At 37.5% G+C, this 16,804-nt stretch overlaps 1 protein-coding gene across 3 annotated transcripts in view; it reads right to left on the bottom strand.

Annotated features, from left to right (window-relative positions):
- The window catches only part of LMO3 (LIM domain only 3), a 62,680-nt gene that overhangs the window by 43,704 nt on the left and 2,172 nt on the right, over positions 1-16,804 (bottom strand). For 2 of the 3 annotated variants that reach the window (XM_069581264.1, XM_069581263.1), the window contains one exon: positions 11,299-11,512. In XM_069581264.1, the coding sequence (XP_069437365.1) occupies positions 11,299-11,504 (206 nt within the window). In that variant the 5' untranslated portion in view covers positions 11,505-11,512. Of the gene's footprint in view, positions 1-11,298; positions 11,513-15,636; positions 16,645-16,804 lie in introns of those variants that run through there. The other variant, XM_069581262.1, reaches the window with a different exon arrangement.

The raw sequence follows: 16,804 nt of genomic DNA, 5'->3' as shown, positions 1-16,804 counted from the left end.
TTAGGAATATAGGTCTTTGGCTTAAAGGAGGACAAGATGGCTGTTACAACACATGCCCCACCTACCAAATAGAATAGAAGGGCTACTAGAGATTGTAACAGGTAAAAAACAAAACAAAACACTTAGGATGTGCAGGATGACAGTAGGAATTAAAGCTTGCAAAGTCATCTGGCCACCACTTCATAGCTTTCTGGAAAGTGTGTTTGAGATTTCTTTGTGCATGAAGTGTAGACAATCACCGCTTTGGAAGCTCACTTGTTCATGCTGTGACTCTCTGTCAGATCAATGGGCAGCTTCTTAGCCAACACCCATAATGCATCCTAGCCCATTTTATAAATTTAAATACAGGCTCAAGAACTTTGATTGTATTTACTGCTGAAATTTAACTTTTAATTTTAAAAGTACAGACAGCTGGCACATCCAGATCCCACTCTCACAAATAAGAATGCATATTAATCTTTTAGTTTGGAAGATAAATGCCTGGCTCTTGTTAATGTGAAATTAAAATTAGTGAGCTGGGGTTAGGTGAGGGGCCAGAAGCATGAGTATAAACAGAACACTTCTGTAACAATTTATCTCATCACATCAGGAAGGTGATTCAATTGTTTTAAGTAATAACACGTCTTTGATGTATTTCCTCTAAATGCTGGATTTGGAAACATTGACCATAATGAGAGCAAATATGTTATTTTAAATGTTTTGTACCAGAAATTAATTTCATTAAACAAAACTCAGCTTGACTTTAAAAATAATGGAAAAAGATAAGTTTTCAGAGATAGAATTACTGACATTTCCCCTTCAAGAGTAGAAACTGGCGGCCTATGAAAAATCCATATCTTTCCAATTTTTATTATGTAAGTATTCAAAAATATCTATTATATTGTGATCAGGGCAGAGTTTAATGACATCTTTGGCCAAGATGTTACCTTCACCCATGTTGTGCTGGCAGCTTTAGCTCATCAATATGAACATTCCTATTGTATTATATAATAAATACTCCAATAACCATATAGTAGATATGTGTAGATGTATCAGTTTCAGCTCAGACATACAACTATACCATCCCTGTGAATTAGCAACAGTCAAATGACCTAATCCTGGGGTCTATTTCGAGACACATACTTCACAACTATTATATAATCACACAGGGTCATTACTGAAGCGAAATAAAAAGATATAAAAAAATACTAGTAAATTATACATTAAAATAATCTCATTCAATTTAGCAGATGAGTTCTGTAATCCCAAATGGGAATTCAGTCTATAACAGCCTGAGTTAGCATCACAGTGGTTCTCAGATGGTACCACTTTATCACCTGTCATTTAGAAAAGTATAGGGGGCATTCATGGTTGAAACAGTGATACCAGGGTACCACAAAACCACAGTGGCTGCCTCTAATCCTTGCTTCTTCCTCTCTCTCTCTCACTCCAACCACACGAGCATCCTTGATTTTCTTCAAACGCATTAGAAAGTCTTCCACTGCAACTTCTTCATGCTGACCGGCCCCATGCCCAGAATGTCCTACCTACACATTCCCATGGCTAGCTCCTTCACTTCCTTTAGGTCTTTATTCAAGTCACCCTCTCAACAAACTGTGCCTGTCTACCCTGTTTAATTTTTCAAATCCTTATCTCCTCCCCACCACATTCACACAGTCATCATTCATAAATACAAATTCTGCAGTTCAGTTCAGTCGCGTCTGACTCTTTGCGACCCCATGGACTGCAGCACACCAGGCTTCCCTATCCATCACCAACTCCTGCAGCTTGCTCAAACTCTTACACTACTCCATTTTTCCTGTGCATTTATTATCTTCCTAATGTACTCAATACTTATTTTGTTGATTATCTGCTTTCCCAACTAGAATATAATCTCTGCACAGCAAGGAGTTATTTCTGTGGTTTACTCTGCCTTGTGTCTGACAGCTTTGTACAGTACCTAGAGTATGCGCTCCATCGTGTCTGACTCTATGTGACCCCATGGACTGTAGCCTGCCAGGCTCCTCGGTCCACAGAATTTTCTCAGCAAGAATACTGGAATGGGTTGCTATTTCCTCCTCCAGGGGATCTTCCTGACCCAGGACTGAACCTTCATCTCCTGCATTGGCAGGCAGATTCTTTACCACTAGTGCCACCTGGGAAGCCCCACCTAGAGTGTACAGGATAATAGTTGTTCAGTGGGAAAATGGGGACCTATGATGCTAAGTGTTTTGCCATCTGTTGATAACTTACCAGTATCTGCAGTGAGAGCCGCATGATACAAACAGCATGAAAGTTACAAGGCTAACTCTATCTTTCTCTGCATCTGAAACTTAACTATGAAGCTTGAATCTCAGTTTTTATAAAAGGACTACTGGCTTACCAAAGGATTTTCACAGAGCACAATTTTTACTTATTATTTATAACATCTCCCCTGAATTTTTTTTCTACTCATTCCTAATTATACCTCTTCTCATTCTCTGTACTGGTTCCATGTGATAGAACCACACTAAAACTCCTCCTATTTTTTCCTTAGTTATTTAACAATGGTGAGTACGTCAGCTGTTAAAAAAAAATATTGAAAAATAATTTGCCATTAAGTGCTTCCCAAATTTCCCAGACTATCTTATTCTTTACATAGTAAAATATTAATAGTTTTGTATTTATGTATTATACAAAATCAATTAGAAATATAGTTATATATTCATTATTTATAGAAATGAAATATTGGCACTCAAATATTTGTTAAGCAACTAAATGGCTTCATTTTCACACTGTTAGATACAGCAAAACATGTAATCATAAATACAAACATGTAATCATAATTACAAACCCCAATCCTATTCACTCGGTAAGGACATGTTGTCAAAAGAAGGGGTTCTTATAGCTTAGAACCTTTTTCATTTTTTTTCCCTAATAAATGGTCACAGAAAATACTAGTTGCTAAATTTTTAGGCAATTCAGTAACATTATTTCTTTTTATCTCCCAAAACACAGACATCCCTCAATGGATAGTCATATGTAATACTTATAGGCTTTAAAATTATGTTCATAGTATAGTACAGTTGAACTTCTCACCCGTAAAACTAAATAAACCTGCCAATTGAAACTACTACTCATTTTTAGTGTTAGAAGTTATGCTCATTTTTTTATTCACCTCTCTACTCCCATCCCTTCCACTCAAGCAAAGGAACACTCATCTTAGAAAGTGAAGTGAAAGTGTTAATTGCTCAGTCATGTCCAACTCTTTGTGCCCCTATGGACTGTAGCCTGCCACGCTCCTCTGTCCATGGAATTCTCCAGGTAGGAATACTGGAGTGGGTTGCCATTCCTTTCTCCAGGGGATCTTCCCGACCCAGAGATAGAACCTGGGTCTGCTGCACTGCAGGCAGTCTCTTTACAGTCTAAGTCACCTGTGTCTAATATGCAGCTGTTGGTCAGAATGTGTTTTTATGGGATGGTTGATAAAAACAAAGTAAGCATCATGCTCAATGCCATAAGGTATTTTGTGAACAGTCTTGACTCTTAACTTTTTTGGTGAAATGTGAGCAATCTATCAAAGGGTACTATTTAAGAGATTTCAAAATCTTTTAAAACAAAGAAGAGAATAAAATATTTTCAATAATGACATGTACCTCTGCTATTAATAGAATTGCTAGAATAAAAACATGGCATTGTTTTAAAAGTTTTCTGAAATCAGAATAAACTGCTGCTAAGTCGCGTCAGTCGTGTCTGACTCTGTGCGACCCCATAGATGGCAGCCCACCTGGCTCCCCTGTCCTTGGGATTCTCCAGGCAAGAACACTGGAGTGGGTTGCCATTTCCTTCTCCAATGCATGAAAGTGAAAAGTGAAAGTGAAATCGCTCAGTCGTGTCCAACTCTTAGCGACCCCATGGACTGCAGCCTACCAGGCTCCTCCATCCATGGGATTTTCCAGACAAGAGTACTGGAGTGGGGTGCCACTGCCTTCTCCGCAGAATATACTAGTGATGTCTAAAACTTCTTTTTGCTCTTGAAGTTGCCTGTTGGGATCTCACAGCGTGAGATGGGAATTTATTTTTTCTTGGAGGTATTTAGATAATGATTACATGTTATCATTAGTACATTTTATGATCCCTGCCCCATTACTAATCCATGTCATATTGGATATTTATGTTTACTAAAACTGATTTTGTTTTTATTAATAGGATGGGTTTACTTTAGGCAATGCTTTACTGCATTAGTAATAACAATTTTACTTAAATATGGCTTTGGTGTACTCCTATGCAAATAATCTTTGAAATCCTAAGAGTCTTTTATTTTCCCAGTAGCCCAGTTCGAGAGTTTTTAATATTACATTGAATCATAACAAAACATGCTGGTTAGAGTCTAACTTAATACATGCAGCTTAATGTTAATTTTCCAACTTCAAATCAGAGATCTAACTATTCCAACATGACTATCTCAAGTGTGATTTTTGTTTTCAACTAATAAAGTCCACAGCTAGAGATTTCTGCATCATAAAAACCCAAAACTATGGAGTAAAAGAATTCAGCAAAAGAAATGGGATCTTTATATAACTAAAAAAATTCGTTGAGAAGAAAAATATCTATCAAGAAGTTTTGATGGTATCGAGCAGAAAGCAAAAATGGTGCAGGTGAATGCCCAAGTGACTGATGTGGGATTCATCATAACTATGTCTGTAATACAGCAAACATGCTTGATGAATATAATAAAAGGGTATGCTTAGGTCCGAAGTTCTTGAGGGAAGAGTTATCCATTTACATGGATAATAAGGGGGAAAAAAACCTCATAAGCAAAAGAAATCGCTTTAAAGTAAGAAACAAAACTAAATGTCACATTTCTTGCTTCACAATGGAACTTCTACTTCAAAATAAATTTCTTATAAATACCCTTGAGAAGGGGAACATACGGTTAATCATCAAAACAAGTATGTTACGATGGTAGAGACGGAAATGAAGCAGACAGTATCAAACTCCACTGGAGCTGAGACAAACAGAATTGGGTGATAAAAATCACAAGGGAATAAAGTTAGGCCTTCTGCAGTATTATAAAACTTGTCTTTCCTCTTAGAATGGTGAACACTCTGTAGGAATAAGTCAGAGCTATGGTTTACAATACTAAGGAATTAGCTGGCATCAAGTATCTGAATTTTACAAGTTTCAAAGCCTGCCAAAGTATGGTGATCTGGTAAAAGTCAATTATGACCAAAGTCGGTGCACATTCCAAGGCTGTATAGATTCTAACATCTGTATGTGCAGCGTGCCTGCGCACCCTGCATCTCTTCAGGTGCCGCCAAAGGGAAATGCTGTGAATCAGGAGGAATGATTGCTTGTATAAGCTGATTAAAAAATTAAAAAGGAGAAAAATGCCTTTTTAAAGAAATGTGGCTAACGTGAATTCTGTTTTAAAAGCTATCGGGTTGATTGAGAGAGTATTGCTATTTTTATTTTTACTTTCCTTGTTTTCAAGATCTTGTCCTACATTTACAATCTACATATTTTAACATTTATGGATAAAAGTGAGAAACGTTAATTTCTTTTTGGAAGATAGGATGAGGTTACAACGTATAATTTTGAACGATAAAAGACATTCTCATAGGAACTGGTAAATGTTTTCAAACCAAATGGTAAAATAAGATTTCAATGACTCACATTATAATGAAAAAAAAAAATACAGTGGTCGTTTAGGTTGGTGCAATTCTTCTTTAAAGCTACATAATTTTTATGTGAGACAGAAAACTGAACTACATAATGCATTTCTACAATGCATATATTCATCAAAACCATTTACAAAATTATTACTTTCAGCATATTTTAAACTGATTCCTTAATAAATTATGTTTATGCAGTCAAAACAGCATTAACATTTACTATTAGTCACTTAATGGAAGTTAATGGTGAGCTTATAAATGAAGTGCTGCCTTACTTTGATACACTTTAAGAGCAACCAAAAATAAGAGATTCTTTCCCAGAGTTCTATGTATTTATAAAGTGCCAAATAAGCAATTTTAGCAATTCTCAAATGTAGTTCTTCCATGTGTATTTAATCCTAAATATACTTGTAGAAACAGAATATTTTTCTGCTAAGTCAGGTATGTCTAACTTATCCATTTTATGTTTAAAAACTATCCTGATTGAAGTATTCCATGCTTTATGAAAAGATAAAAAACAGTAAAGGCATAGAAACAGTGTGAAATATTTTATTTTTAATATTCTTAGTGGAGGTTATTTTCAGTGACAATATCTCAAGTCTATAAAACAAAGCAAAAGGCACAAAACTAGAATAATTAAGTACTCATCCCCTGAAAATGAGTATATTACAGAATTAAGGACAGATAAATTTATAAATAAGAAATTCTCTATGAGATGGGATATTTTTAACAGAGATTATTGCAGAGAGATTGTTGCTCAGGAATTCTAGTGTGGGTCTACCAATTTTTCTCTAAAGCAAGGGGTGTTCTCCCAAAGTATTGCACAAAATTATCCCTCTTGATTTGTGCTGATCCATGAATGATAGATATATACTATAAAATGTTTGAAATAGAATGCAATAATGCTTTTCTATAATAAACAGAAAAATAAACTTAAAATTATAATATTTTATAAAGCTGTAAATAAAGCAAGATAATTTGCAGGAAATGTAGCAGTATGTTTAAAAGACCCTAGAGTCTAGAATCTAAGTTATTAACACTTAGCAAAATATCTCAAAATACAAAGATTAGCTTAGACATTTAAATATGATAAAAAGTTATGACTATAATAAAATATTAAGAAAGCTCAAATAAAAAAAATTATTTGGGAGGAACTAATATAAGATTAGTTTTTTTGGAATTTAAAACAATAAAAAGTTATATTTCAAATAATAATAATGTACTGCTCTCCAACTGCCTAATATCTAAAAAGAGGACAAAGCAGGAAAAACAGAATGAATGTCAGTTAGCATTAAAAAAGAATCTGTGCAGTGAACTGTCAGATAAAATAATATTAATAATATATTCATATTTACTTTTAAGGCCATAATTATCTACTAACATAAATTTAATCTCATAAAAATTTATTCAGAAGCTCCAGTTTTGATCAGTGTGAAATAAAGTTATAGCTAGGCTAATGTTCTATGTAGCATTTAATTTTAATTTTCTATTGTAAAAATCATATTAGTACATTGAAGCACTAAAATAGGCAATCAGCATCACAGTTTCAAATCCTTTTTGTTAACTGGTAGCTGTGGTGGAGCATGAAGCATCACTTTCTCCCAGTACTTTCATTTTAAACAAATCATCTTCATGTATAAAAATAGCAAACTACATTATCTTTTATACAAGATGTTTTCTGTTTCTTGTGTAGAAAAAGCTATATGTAGCTTTCCCTATAGCTTTGAGTACATTCTCTGGTAAAATATCATTCACAGAGACGCAAGATACAGTCTTCATCACCTTGATGCTTAAAATACACCACAAGCAAGAAAACTCAGGCTTAAATTTAAAAACTGGCAAAAATGGCCCGAAAGCTTAAGTGTAAGTGCTAATATTCTACACTGCCTCCAAGTTGAGAAGTAAAGTACTATGGTTTATCTTGTGGTTGTGACTTCATGAAATTTGATATAAAATCTTAATTCTAAAACTGATGATATATTAACTACTTTATTCATACTTACCAAACAAATCAGAATGAAAGATAGTTTAGTAGTAACTATAGTCCTGTAAACATCATTACTAAACCTTGGCTAGTTTTACATAGTAATTGCTAATTTACTTTATGCATTCTTTAGTTCAAGGCACAAAAATGCTTCCATGTCTACTTTATCATAAACAACTTAAAAAAAAAAACTAACTGTACTGGATATATTTTTACCAGATACATTGTTAGGTCTTGGCATATAAATATCAGTGGGCAGATTGACTTCATAGTTTAAGTCAGAAAGCGTTAATAGAGGAATTTTTAAAATGTCAATGTTTCTGCTCCTATTTCTAATTAGTTTCTGAGGATGGCGACAAATCCTTTACAAACTGACAAATTCCCTCTCATCAGACACGTTTATCTTACATTCCACAGAAAAAATAAAAAATACTATATCAGCCCGGTTATGGTAAGGGAACTGTCAAGATTTGAAACTTAGTAATAAACTGTAAAAATGTTTTCTTTTTCTTAAATACAGCTAAATGTGCCTCAAAGAAGAAAAAATTACTGCAATAACAGTTTCCAACACCCTAAAGAAAATATCTTATGATTTAAATTCATATATTTATCATATAAAGAACTTGTAAAAACCTGTCATCACCACCTCTACTCAGAATAAGGCAAAATATTAATAAAACGTAAGAACTTCAAGATTCACTGTTCAGCAATAAAAGTGCTTTTTGTGTTCTCTTTTGGAAGGAGAAGTTAACTAGGAAGTTAAATAAACTTGGCGAAAAGTATTTCACTCTTCTGTAGATGTGAAAAATTATCTGGCCCAAGATAATATCTATAATCTATAATTTACTGGTGCAGGTAAGCTACTTTTTTCTTTATCCTTTCCCACATTCTTACTTAGATGCCTGGAAAGTTAGACCGAGAAATACAAACCTGTGAAGTATGTATGGCTCGTTTGTACCTCAAAGATATCACATAATATCCAAAAATCAATCTAAACTACTTTTTAATAGGATTTAAATGGTTAAGCAGTGGTTGTGCAAAATACAAGAAAGCAATGTGCTGAACACAGAAGGAAATGAGAAGAGTTATTTTCAAAGCTTGGGAAAACAGCCATAGAATATTACTTGTTCACTGATCATATTGCAGATTTTATGTAATTAATAAATAGATAGTAACAATTTGAGGTGCACTTCCCTTTTTCCCTTAGTTAATTTTTGTCTAACTTAAAATCATGTCTCTCACACAGCAGGCATAAGCATTTTGAATGCCTGTTTATACAGATTCGAAGAAATTAATTTGTACATAAAATCTGCTTGAACGTCTTCATCTATTTGACATACAGAATCAGATTATTTTAATTTGCCAATCAGAGACGTATGCTTTTAAACAGACAGAATTTCATTGTGCTATGCACTTTCCACATAAAACTAATACCACATCTGCGGCATAATCTGTAACACGTAACACGGCGTTTTACACCCATGCCATTTACCCATTTCACTTCTGCAGTTTTTAAGTGTTGACGAACTACTTCTTGCCAAAGAAGCCATGTTATATACAACAAAACCTTCGGTTTAAATAAGGGATAAGCTTGTTGTTAACAACTTAGTTTGAAATGTTAACAACCCTTAGGCTGTTAACATAACAACTGGCCATTAATGCGGTAATGACCAATTTGAGAGGAAATTGCACTCTGAGAAATGAATATATTGGCAATCTGGACCAGGGTTTAAATTTGAAAGAGTTAAGATTAAAGAAAAAAAAGTAAAGATTAAAAGTTTGAGCTTATCAGAAATCAACTAAAAGTTGTATCACACAAAGCAGCAAATAGACTCTTTTAGAGATAAAGATTTCTGAGATTAAACACTATTTTGATAAATTCCCTTCAACAACACACTTACTTGAGACTATCAAATATCAGTTGAACAACTTATTTTTACTACCATAAGGAAGACGAAGACAATACAAGATTACTTTCTCTGCTCTCGACTTTGTTGACAACCACAAAAGAGTTTCACTCAGGACACAGGTATTTCATTGGCAAATTTGTATTTCTGAGTTAAAAATAGCCAGAGATTTCAAAAGACTCTAAATTTGACTCAATTTTTGTCTTTATGGCCTATTAGAACACTTTAATCTTGCCTAGACTATATAAACTCCTTGTTTTCGAAAGTGTTTTTACACGAATCCACTGGAGATTCTGCAGTGGTAAACAAAAGTCAAAGACAGAGTCCAAAAGCTTGTGGCTATTGGAAAGCAAGATAAAGCAAAACTAGGAAGCAATGTCAAGTCGCTAAAAGCAAATACACTCTGTGCAGAAATCAGGCTCTAATTCACAAAGAGCAGAAGAGAATTTTTTATTTGCAAGAGGAAAGTTCCAAGACTGCAGAGTCTACAAGAATTCATGGAATAGCTTAATTCTAATGATTAGTTGCAGTAGTTAGAGAACTCCTTCCCCAAAGCCACTTCCTATTTCCATGGCTGGGACCTTACATGTATTTTGTGCCCTTGGGACACAGAGAAGTGGCAGCAAGTGGTCATAATTAGTCAGGGGGCTATCAGATGAAGCAGTCCTAAGAGGGGAGAGAGTAGAATCTGATAAACAGTACCAGGCTCACACTCTTGTAACGACCATTCATCAAACAATATGTTCTTCTATATAGAAACTGAATTGGACTGAAAATAACTGAATTATATATGAAGCAGCACCAAATTCCCTAGAAAACACCTCCCGAAATGACCAAGGAGTTTCTGCTGATTGATAAATTTTGTGTCATAAGAGAAAAAAATTTCAAAATAAATCACTTAATGTCAGACTAGAAAAAGTGATTGATTGTATCAAATATGAAAACCCAAATGATGCCATATATCACTTCTCTAATTTGATAGATCCTACTTTATTAATATAAGTAATCTGCAGCTGAATGAAGTCACAAAGTCCCCTGAAAAGCAAAATAATTTTTCTTAAACATGTAAGTCCATGTGTAGAGTACTAAATGCTAGAAGATTAACCTGCTTCATAGCTTCAGAAGCAAGAACAGCTGCGTTGTCCTGAAACTATTCAGATGTTTATAGGTTGGAGAGTGGCTATCATTTCCCTATAATGACGGAGGTCTTTACTTTGTTGTTTTCCATAAAGCTACTGCAAGTCTTGAGGCAGACGAACATTCAAATGCTATCTTTGCGAAGATCACTTGGAACGCCCTGGGGTTTGCGAGCAGGGGGAGGTATATTCACACTTGGAGGAAGTTTTCCACATTCTACTAAAGATCATTCTAATAAATACCAGATAAGAGTTTCAAATCAACTTTCTCTGACAAATCTGAAACAGAAAGATCACGGAATCACTTTGTGCTATGCTCAGCCCGACCCTGTCACTTTCCTGCTAAGAAAACTTGTATGCTGATTCATACTGAACAGCTTGACATGAATTGGAGGTTGGTTCACTTATCCCCAGGTAGGAGCATCAGGCAAGGCAAACAGAAAGACTTTGAGATACTGTGTTTTCCTGACCATGACTCAAGCCCTCGTTTGTGCCACAGACATAGTGCGCTGAAGGCTGCCAGGTGGACATCTTTCAGGAATAGAAGCTGGCAGGAAAGACACAAAATGCACAAGTACACTTACAGAAATATTTTAAAAGGAATCCAGTGATCACTGGTGTGCAAGGCGAATTCCTACCTCAGATAGTCTCTGCGACAAAGGATAAGGTTAGCTTTTGTGTACAGGGTAGAACCCACTTCTCCCAAACGGCAGTCACAGCAGGCACACTTCAGGCAGTCCTCATGCCAGTATTTGTCCAATGCCTTTAGCAGATACCGGTCCTTGATCTTTCGGTTGCAGCCAGCACAACCTTTCGGCTTGGTGTCTGGCTGGACTGAGAGCATTTGTATACCTGAAGGAAGACAAGAACAAAAAAGAGAGCTGAGACTCCAAAAATGAAGAGGTGTCCGAAGACCTCCATTAAGTTAAACATTTCTGATTGCCATTTTCAAGGAGTGTTAGACTTTCGGCTTCCCTGGTGGCTCAGATGGCAAAATACCTGCCTATAATGTAGGAGACCTGGGTTCGATCCCTGGGTTGGGAAGATCCCCTGGAGAACAGAATGGCTACCCATGCCAGTATTCTTGCCTGGAGAATCCCATGGTCAGTGGAGCCTGGCTGAATGACTAACATATGACTGAGTGGCTAACATATGAATATACAGAAATTGAAATAAATTTTGAAAAGAAAGAGGTTCAAACTTTGTTAAGTGTCTTTGTTAAATCATTCATGAAGTTACACCTATAAAGTAGCAAAACCAATCAGCTCATCTTATACCTGGTAAGATGATATCATTTACATGAACTAATAGTAAATAATTTTCTATTGGTATAGTTTTCTACATAGGGAAGTTCCTTTCAGGAGATAATAGGAGTCAATGGTTAACAACCTAGAAAAAAGTTATTTAACAGACTAATCTGTGTACACACTGTAGGAGTCAAGAATGAGTTGGTGGAAGGAAAGTTCATTTTTATGGGATACACTAACCTCACTTAGCAGTAGAGATGTTTATACTTAAGCCTAAGTGCAGTCACCCAAAAAGTTCACCAATCCTATAATACTTATTTACATCCAAATACTTCCCTCTATGTCCTCGATATTTCCAAGCATTCATTATGTTAAAAATTTACAAAATGCATTGACACTCACAAGCATTGGTCCATGCATCTCTTACTAGCAGATCATCTAACTATAGGCTATATACTTTTATATAAAATTAAACTATAGGATTAAGTAATTTATTATCATAAACATGCACTTATTTTATAAAGCAAAGAAAAAACAACAGAAGACAAAGTTTCAATATATATAAAGTTACACAAACATCCACAGGCAAATATATATTATATACATATATTACACACTACACACGCTAGACTAGACACAGGGACATTTATACATTTTAGAGACATATTTCCATATCATAAATAAGGAGATGAATTGAATTCTCTGGTTAATACAACTTGATTGAATTTTTTTTCCAGTGAAAGGATATTTGCCTTCTAGTTTCTTCTTTCTTAAATGTCAAACACTCAGTTTTTCAAAAAGCTGAACAAATTATTCACAGTTGCATACGTATCAACGCATTTTAAGTACTCTAAACTACTGATTCCAATTTCTTTTATTTTACAAATTATGATAGTGTGAGAGGTTCAGCGACTGGTTCAAAGCTGAATGACAGTTCAGCCCAAACTTGATGGCCTTCTTACAATCCAGAGATACCACTGTTATATCATGCCTCCTCTGTTAGTCAGAAAGTTTTAAACTTGGACACAGAAGGACACAAAACACTAAATGTGTCTGCAATTGAAACAGTATCAAGAAAGAAATACCAAGCCTTAATCTAGAGCATTATCGGTGTGTTCCCTGCTCCCAAACAGCTAAACCTTTCTCGGTTTCCTCTGATGCCTGATGATAAAGACTTTACCTTTATTATCTTCACTATCTTTTTCTTTTTTAATCACACTAAGAGACAAGAAGACACCATACCCTCACAGCAGAATAACTTTTCTAACTATAAATGATACATGCATTTCACATAATAGCATTATGATGTTGAATTTCCATTAGAAAATAGCTTCTCTGGTTGAGTGATGGAGCAGGGACCAGCAGCTAAGCATCAGAGTAGCTGCTTTTTCTGCATGAGATGCACAGCCGTGGTCCTCGGATCTGCAGATTAGTAGCTGGATTTGTACAGAGGAGCAGGTGGTATTCCTATAGCCAGCTTTCTACTCCTTTCTTTGAAGGAGCTCGGGGTCTAGTGTAGATTAATCATAACCCTTGATAGTGCTGCTAAATCTCACTCTCTAGAACTTCTAACAAATGAAGTTTCTTTGATCACAACTAGTTAACCGTCTTCTCGCAAGGTTCCACAAGGAATGAATCCCATTAATTACAGTACAGAACATACCTAAGTGCCTCTTAACCGTCTTCCTGGGGGAAGGAAAAACTGTGATATACTAAATGACAGCCTGGATTTCATGATTGAGAACACCGAGAGGTATGTTTAAAGCAGCTAGTCTAATTACCCAATTTATAAGGCTATTGTTTTTTTCATATCATCAAGCTGAAAATGTTTTGATCCAAATCCTTCTTAGTTGTAGCTAAGCTCTGTTTCTCTGAGCTGTGTTCTCATCACCAAGTGTGGAAGGTCAACTATCTTTATTCACAACGCTTTGCGAACAAGACAGGAGATACCAACATTTGGCACAAGCAACACCACCCTGCTTGTCCTCACAAAATGTTTTTGTTGGGCTGACATTTTAATTTAGCACTCAGAGGCCAATTAATATTTGAAACTCTTACAGAATTCTGTTTGGCCTTGGGCATAGAAGGAGTTTGAGATTTTTACACTCCATCCTGGTACCTTCGTGTCAAAAACAACATCACGTTACTCTTGAAAAGGAAATCATTTTCGATACTCTGCAAGTTAACAGTTGTGGAAAAAAACGACTATTTTGCAGTCACCACGTTACCCTGTACCAAACAGGCATGAACCAGCCGGCAGCCTCCCTTCAGCATCCGGCAGAACGCGTCTGGCTAAGAGTTATGTGTTCAGAGCTGAGAAACATTTTGCAAGTTGCTTATAGCACATCAGGACCCGTAACTAGTTTTAGATTGGCATGTAAATTGTTCTGAGAGAAATTCTTATTGCCTCTGAGACCTTGCCATTCTGAGTTATTTGACAGTTTAAGGGAAATCATAATTTTTAAAAAAGACATAAATAATAGCCTGTGCAGTGTGGTGTGCAGAAATAAGTAGAACCATTTCATTTAAACTCTGGTGAGCTTTTAATTGCCTGGATTGCATTGTGAGGCAGCCTAACGCTTGATTAACTCCATTATGTCCCCTTGTTCTGTGCCATTCATCCGCGCAGTCTCAGCTTCAGTAGTTAACACAACAAAGTAACCACAACTCCACAACGCGCTGGGGTTAAAAAAAAATCATAATAAAAGATCTGCAGCACTTAGACCCAGTCTTCTATATTTTTGGACTGACTACACCGCAGTGAGTGGAAAACATTTTGTCCCCGTCGGAAGATGCACAGAGATCAATTTGGGAAAAGGAGCGGGAAGGGGGAATCCATTAAAGGGGGTTGGCAGCATTGAGGTGCCTCAGGAAGATTTGAAAATGGGAATGCAGGTTCTGCAGCTGGGAGCAGTGACACAGATTAAAAGAATTTGGCCAACACCGGCCATTCGATTGCCAAGAGGTACCAAACAAAAGATTTTCTCTCCTCCTGCCCATCTTCATCCTCTCCCCAGCCCCGGCCCCGATTGGAGAACTGGATTGGGCCTAAAAGCTTGTTTCTCTCTGTTCACTGGCCCAGAGCGTCCCTACAGGCTGTAACCCCCTAAGGGACAACAATGCAAATAGATGTCCCCAGATCTCAGGAGCTGGAGCTGCTTAACTCTGTTCTGCCCCTTCAACTCCCAACCCTCCCCTCCCCATCCTTCCACCACCACCCCCTCCCCTTTTTGAGCAATGGAGCTGGGAACCAATTTGATTCCCTTTTTCTCCAATGCAGCTGCAAGGCTCAGAGATACTGACATTTTTCCACTCTTATCAGTTTAATTACAGTTACCATGGCAGCAAAGTGCTAGTGCTTGGCAAAGGCCAACAAGAGATTTGCAAGACTGGGTTCAATTTTGATGCAGCTCACATGCAAAATAAAAAAAAAAAAATAAGAAACATACATACACTCTAACAAAGAATCCCTTGAGGAGTTTATGTTCCAGCCTTTTGTGGTAGTGTCTTTGCCGCCACACAAGGATGCTTTGCAAAGAATGTAGCAGTTATTTGTTGCACCTAGCAAGATTAATTGGTTTAAGCAGCCGTCTTTCAAAGCAGTTACAAACAATAATATTTCAGATCTTTTCCAAGAGACACAAAAGCCGCGGAAGGGCAAGAAGGCTTTGGAGCAGCAGAGAGTGCCGAGCGCCGGCAAAGTGCATCTATGATAGATTGTAACCTTACCAAAACTTTTCTCCTTTTTCTGCATGAGTTGACTGAGGCGTGCCTGAGTTGCCGCAGCTTCGCATGGAGCACCCAGCCCAGAGGTAGAAGTGGTAGGGGGTTTCCCTCGGATTTAGCTCAAGTGCGGACCCGGTGCGCAGCCTACACCCGCCGAGGACCGACTATTGTGAAGCCCACTTTGGGAGCGGGTCGGAGCGGGCGGCGGGCGTGTGGGGGTGGGGGAAGGGATGAGGGCGGCCAGACGAGATGCGGCGCACACCCGGAGCCCCTCGCCGGGTGGCGGCGTACAAAATGATGGCGAATGACAAAGCCACAAGCTTCCCTAACTCTGCCTGTAATCCCAAATCCCAGCGGCCCCTTTTAGCTTCGTGGTAACAAATGGATTTGATTAAACTGTCACATGCAGCGTTAGCATAGCATATCATGTTCAATATGAAAAAGATCATAAATCTGACTTGTATTTCATAACAGCAATCTGGGTAGCCCCCGTAAAATAAAATGTGCCGCAGCAGTTTGAATTTCCATCGATTAGGACAGGGGCACCTTGCTCCAAGGATCCCCTCTCTTCTCGACACTTCTTCCCAACCTCCCCCTACACCACTCCCCCCTCCCCCCAGACATTCACTTTTCCATCTGGTAGGAACAGTATTTTTGTTACAATGGTACAGTGGACTGGAGGCAGAAGTGGCCTCAGGAACCCAAAGATGGTCATTTCAGTTCATGGGGGAGGGAGGTGATGAATTTCAGAAACTAAGGTCAAAGGGCGGGGGGTATCCGGAACCCACCTAAGACTGCATTCCCTTCCTACGGGCCGGGCCAGGGCAAGCATGTCCTCTCAAACTCTCCCAGCCTCTGTCTCCCCGGGTGTCGGGGGGCTGGGGTTGGGGGTGTAAATGCCGCAGTTGCTCGGGAACTTTGACTATTATCCACTCGAGTCGTAGTTGAGACGTTCCGCGCCGCAGCCGCTCGGCTCTCCCCGCCTTCCAGCCCCATCTTCCGCCCGCATCTATTTCATGTCTCATCATAAAAATAATGAAGCCTCACATGATTTAAACAAAACCGTCTCAGCAGAGCTGCAGCCCGAGTGAAAGTTGCAGTGCGGAGCCGGGCTGCAGCTCCAGTTTATGCCTCATTAGGAGAGGCTGGGGAAGAAAAAAAAAAAAAACCA

Source organism: Ovis canadensis, chromosome 3 (assembly GCF_042477335.2).
Source record: "Ovis canadensis isolate MfBH-ARS-UI-01 breed Bighorn chromosome 3, ARS-UI_OviCan_v2, whole genome shotgun sequence".
NCBI classification, from domain to species: Eukaryota; Metazoa; Chordata; class Mammalia; order Artiodactyla; family Bovidae; genus Ovis; species Ovis canadensis.
This window is presented reverse-complemented; position numbering and strand designations above follow the sequence as displayed.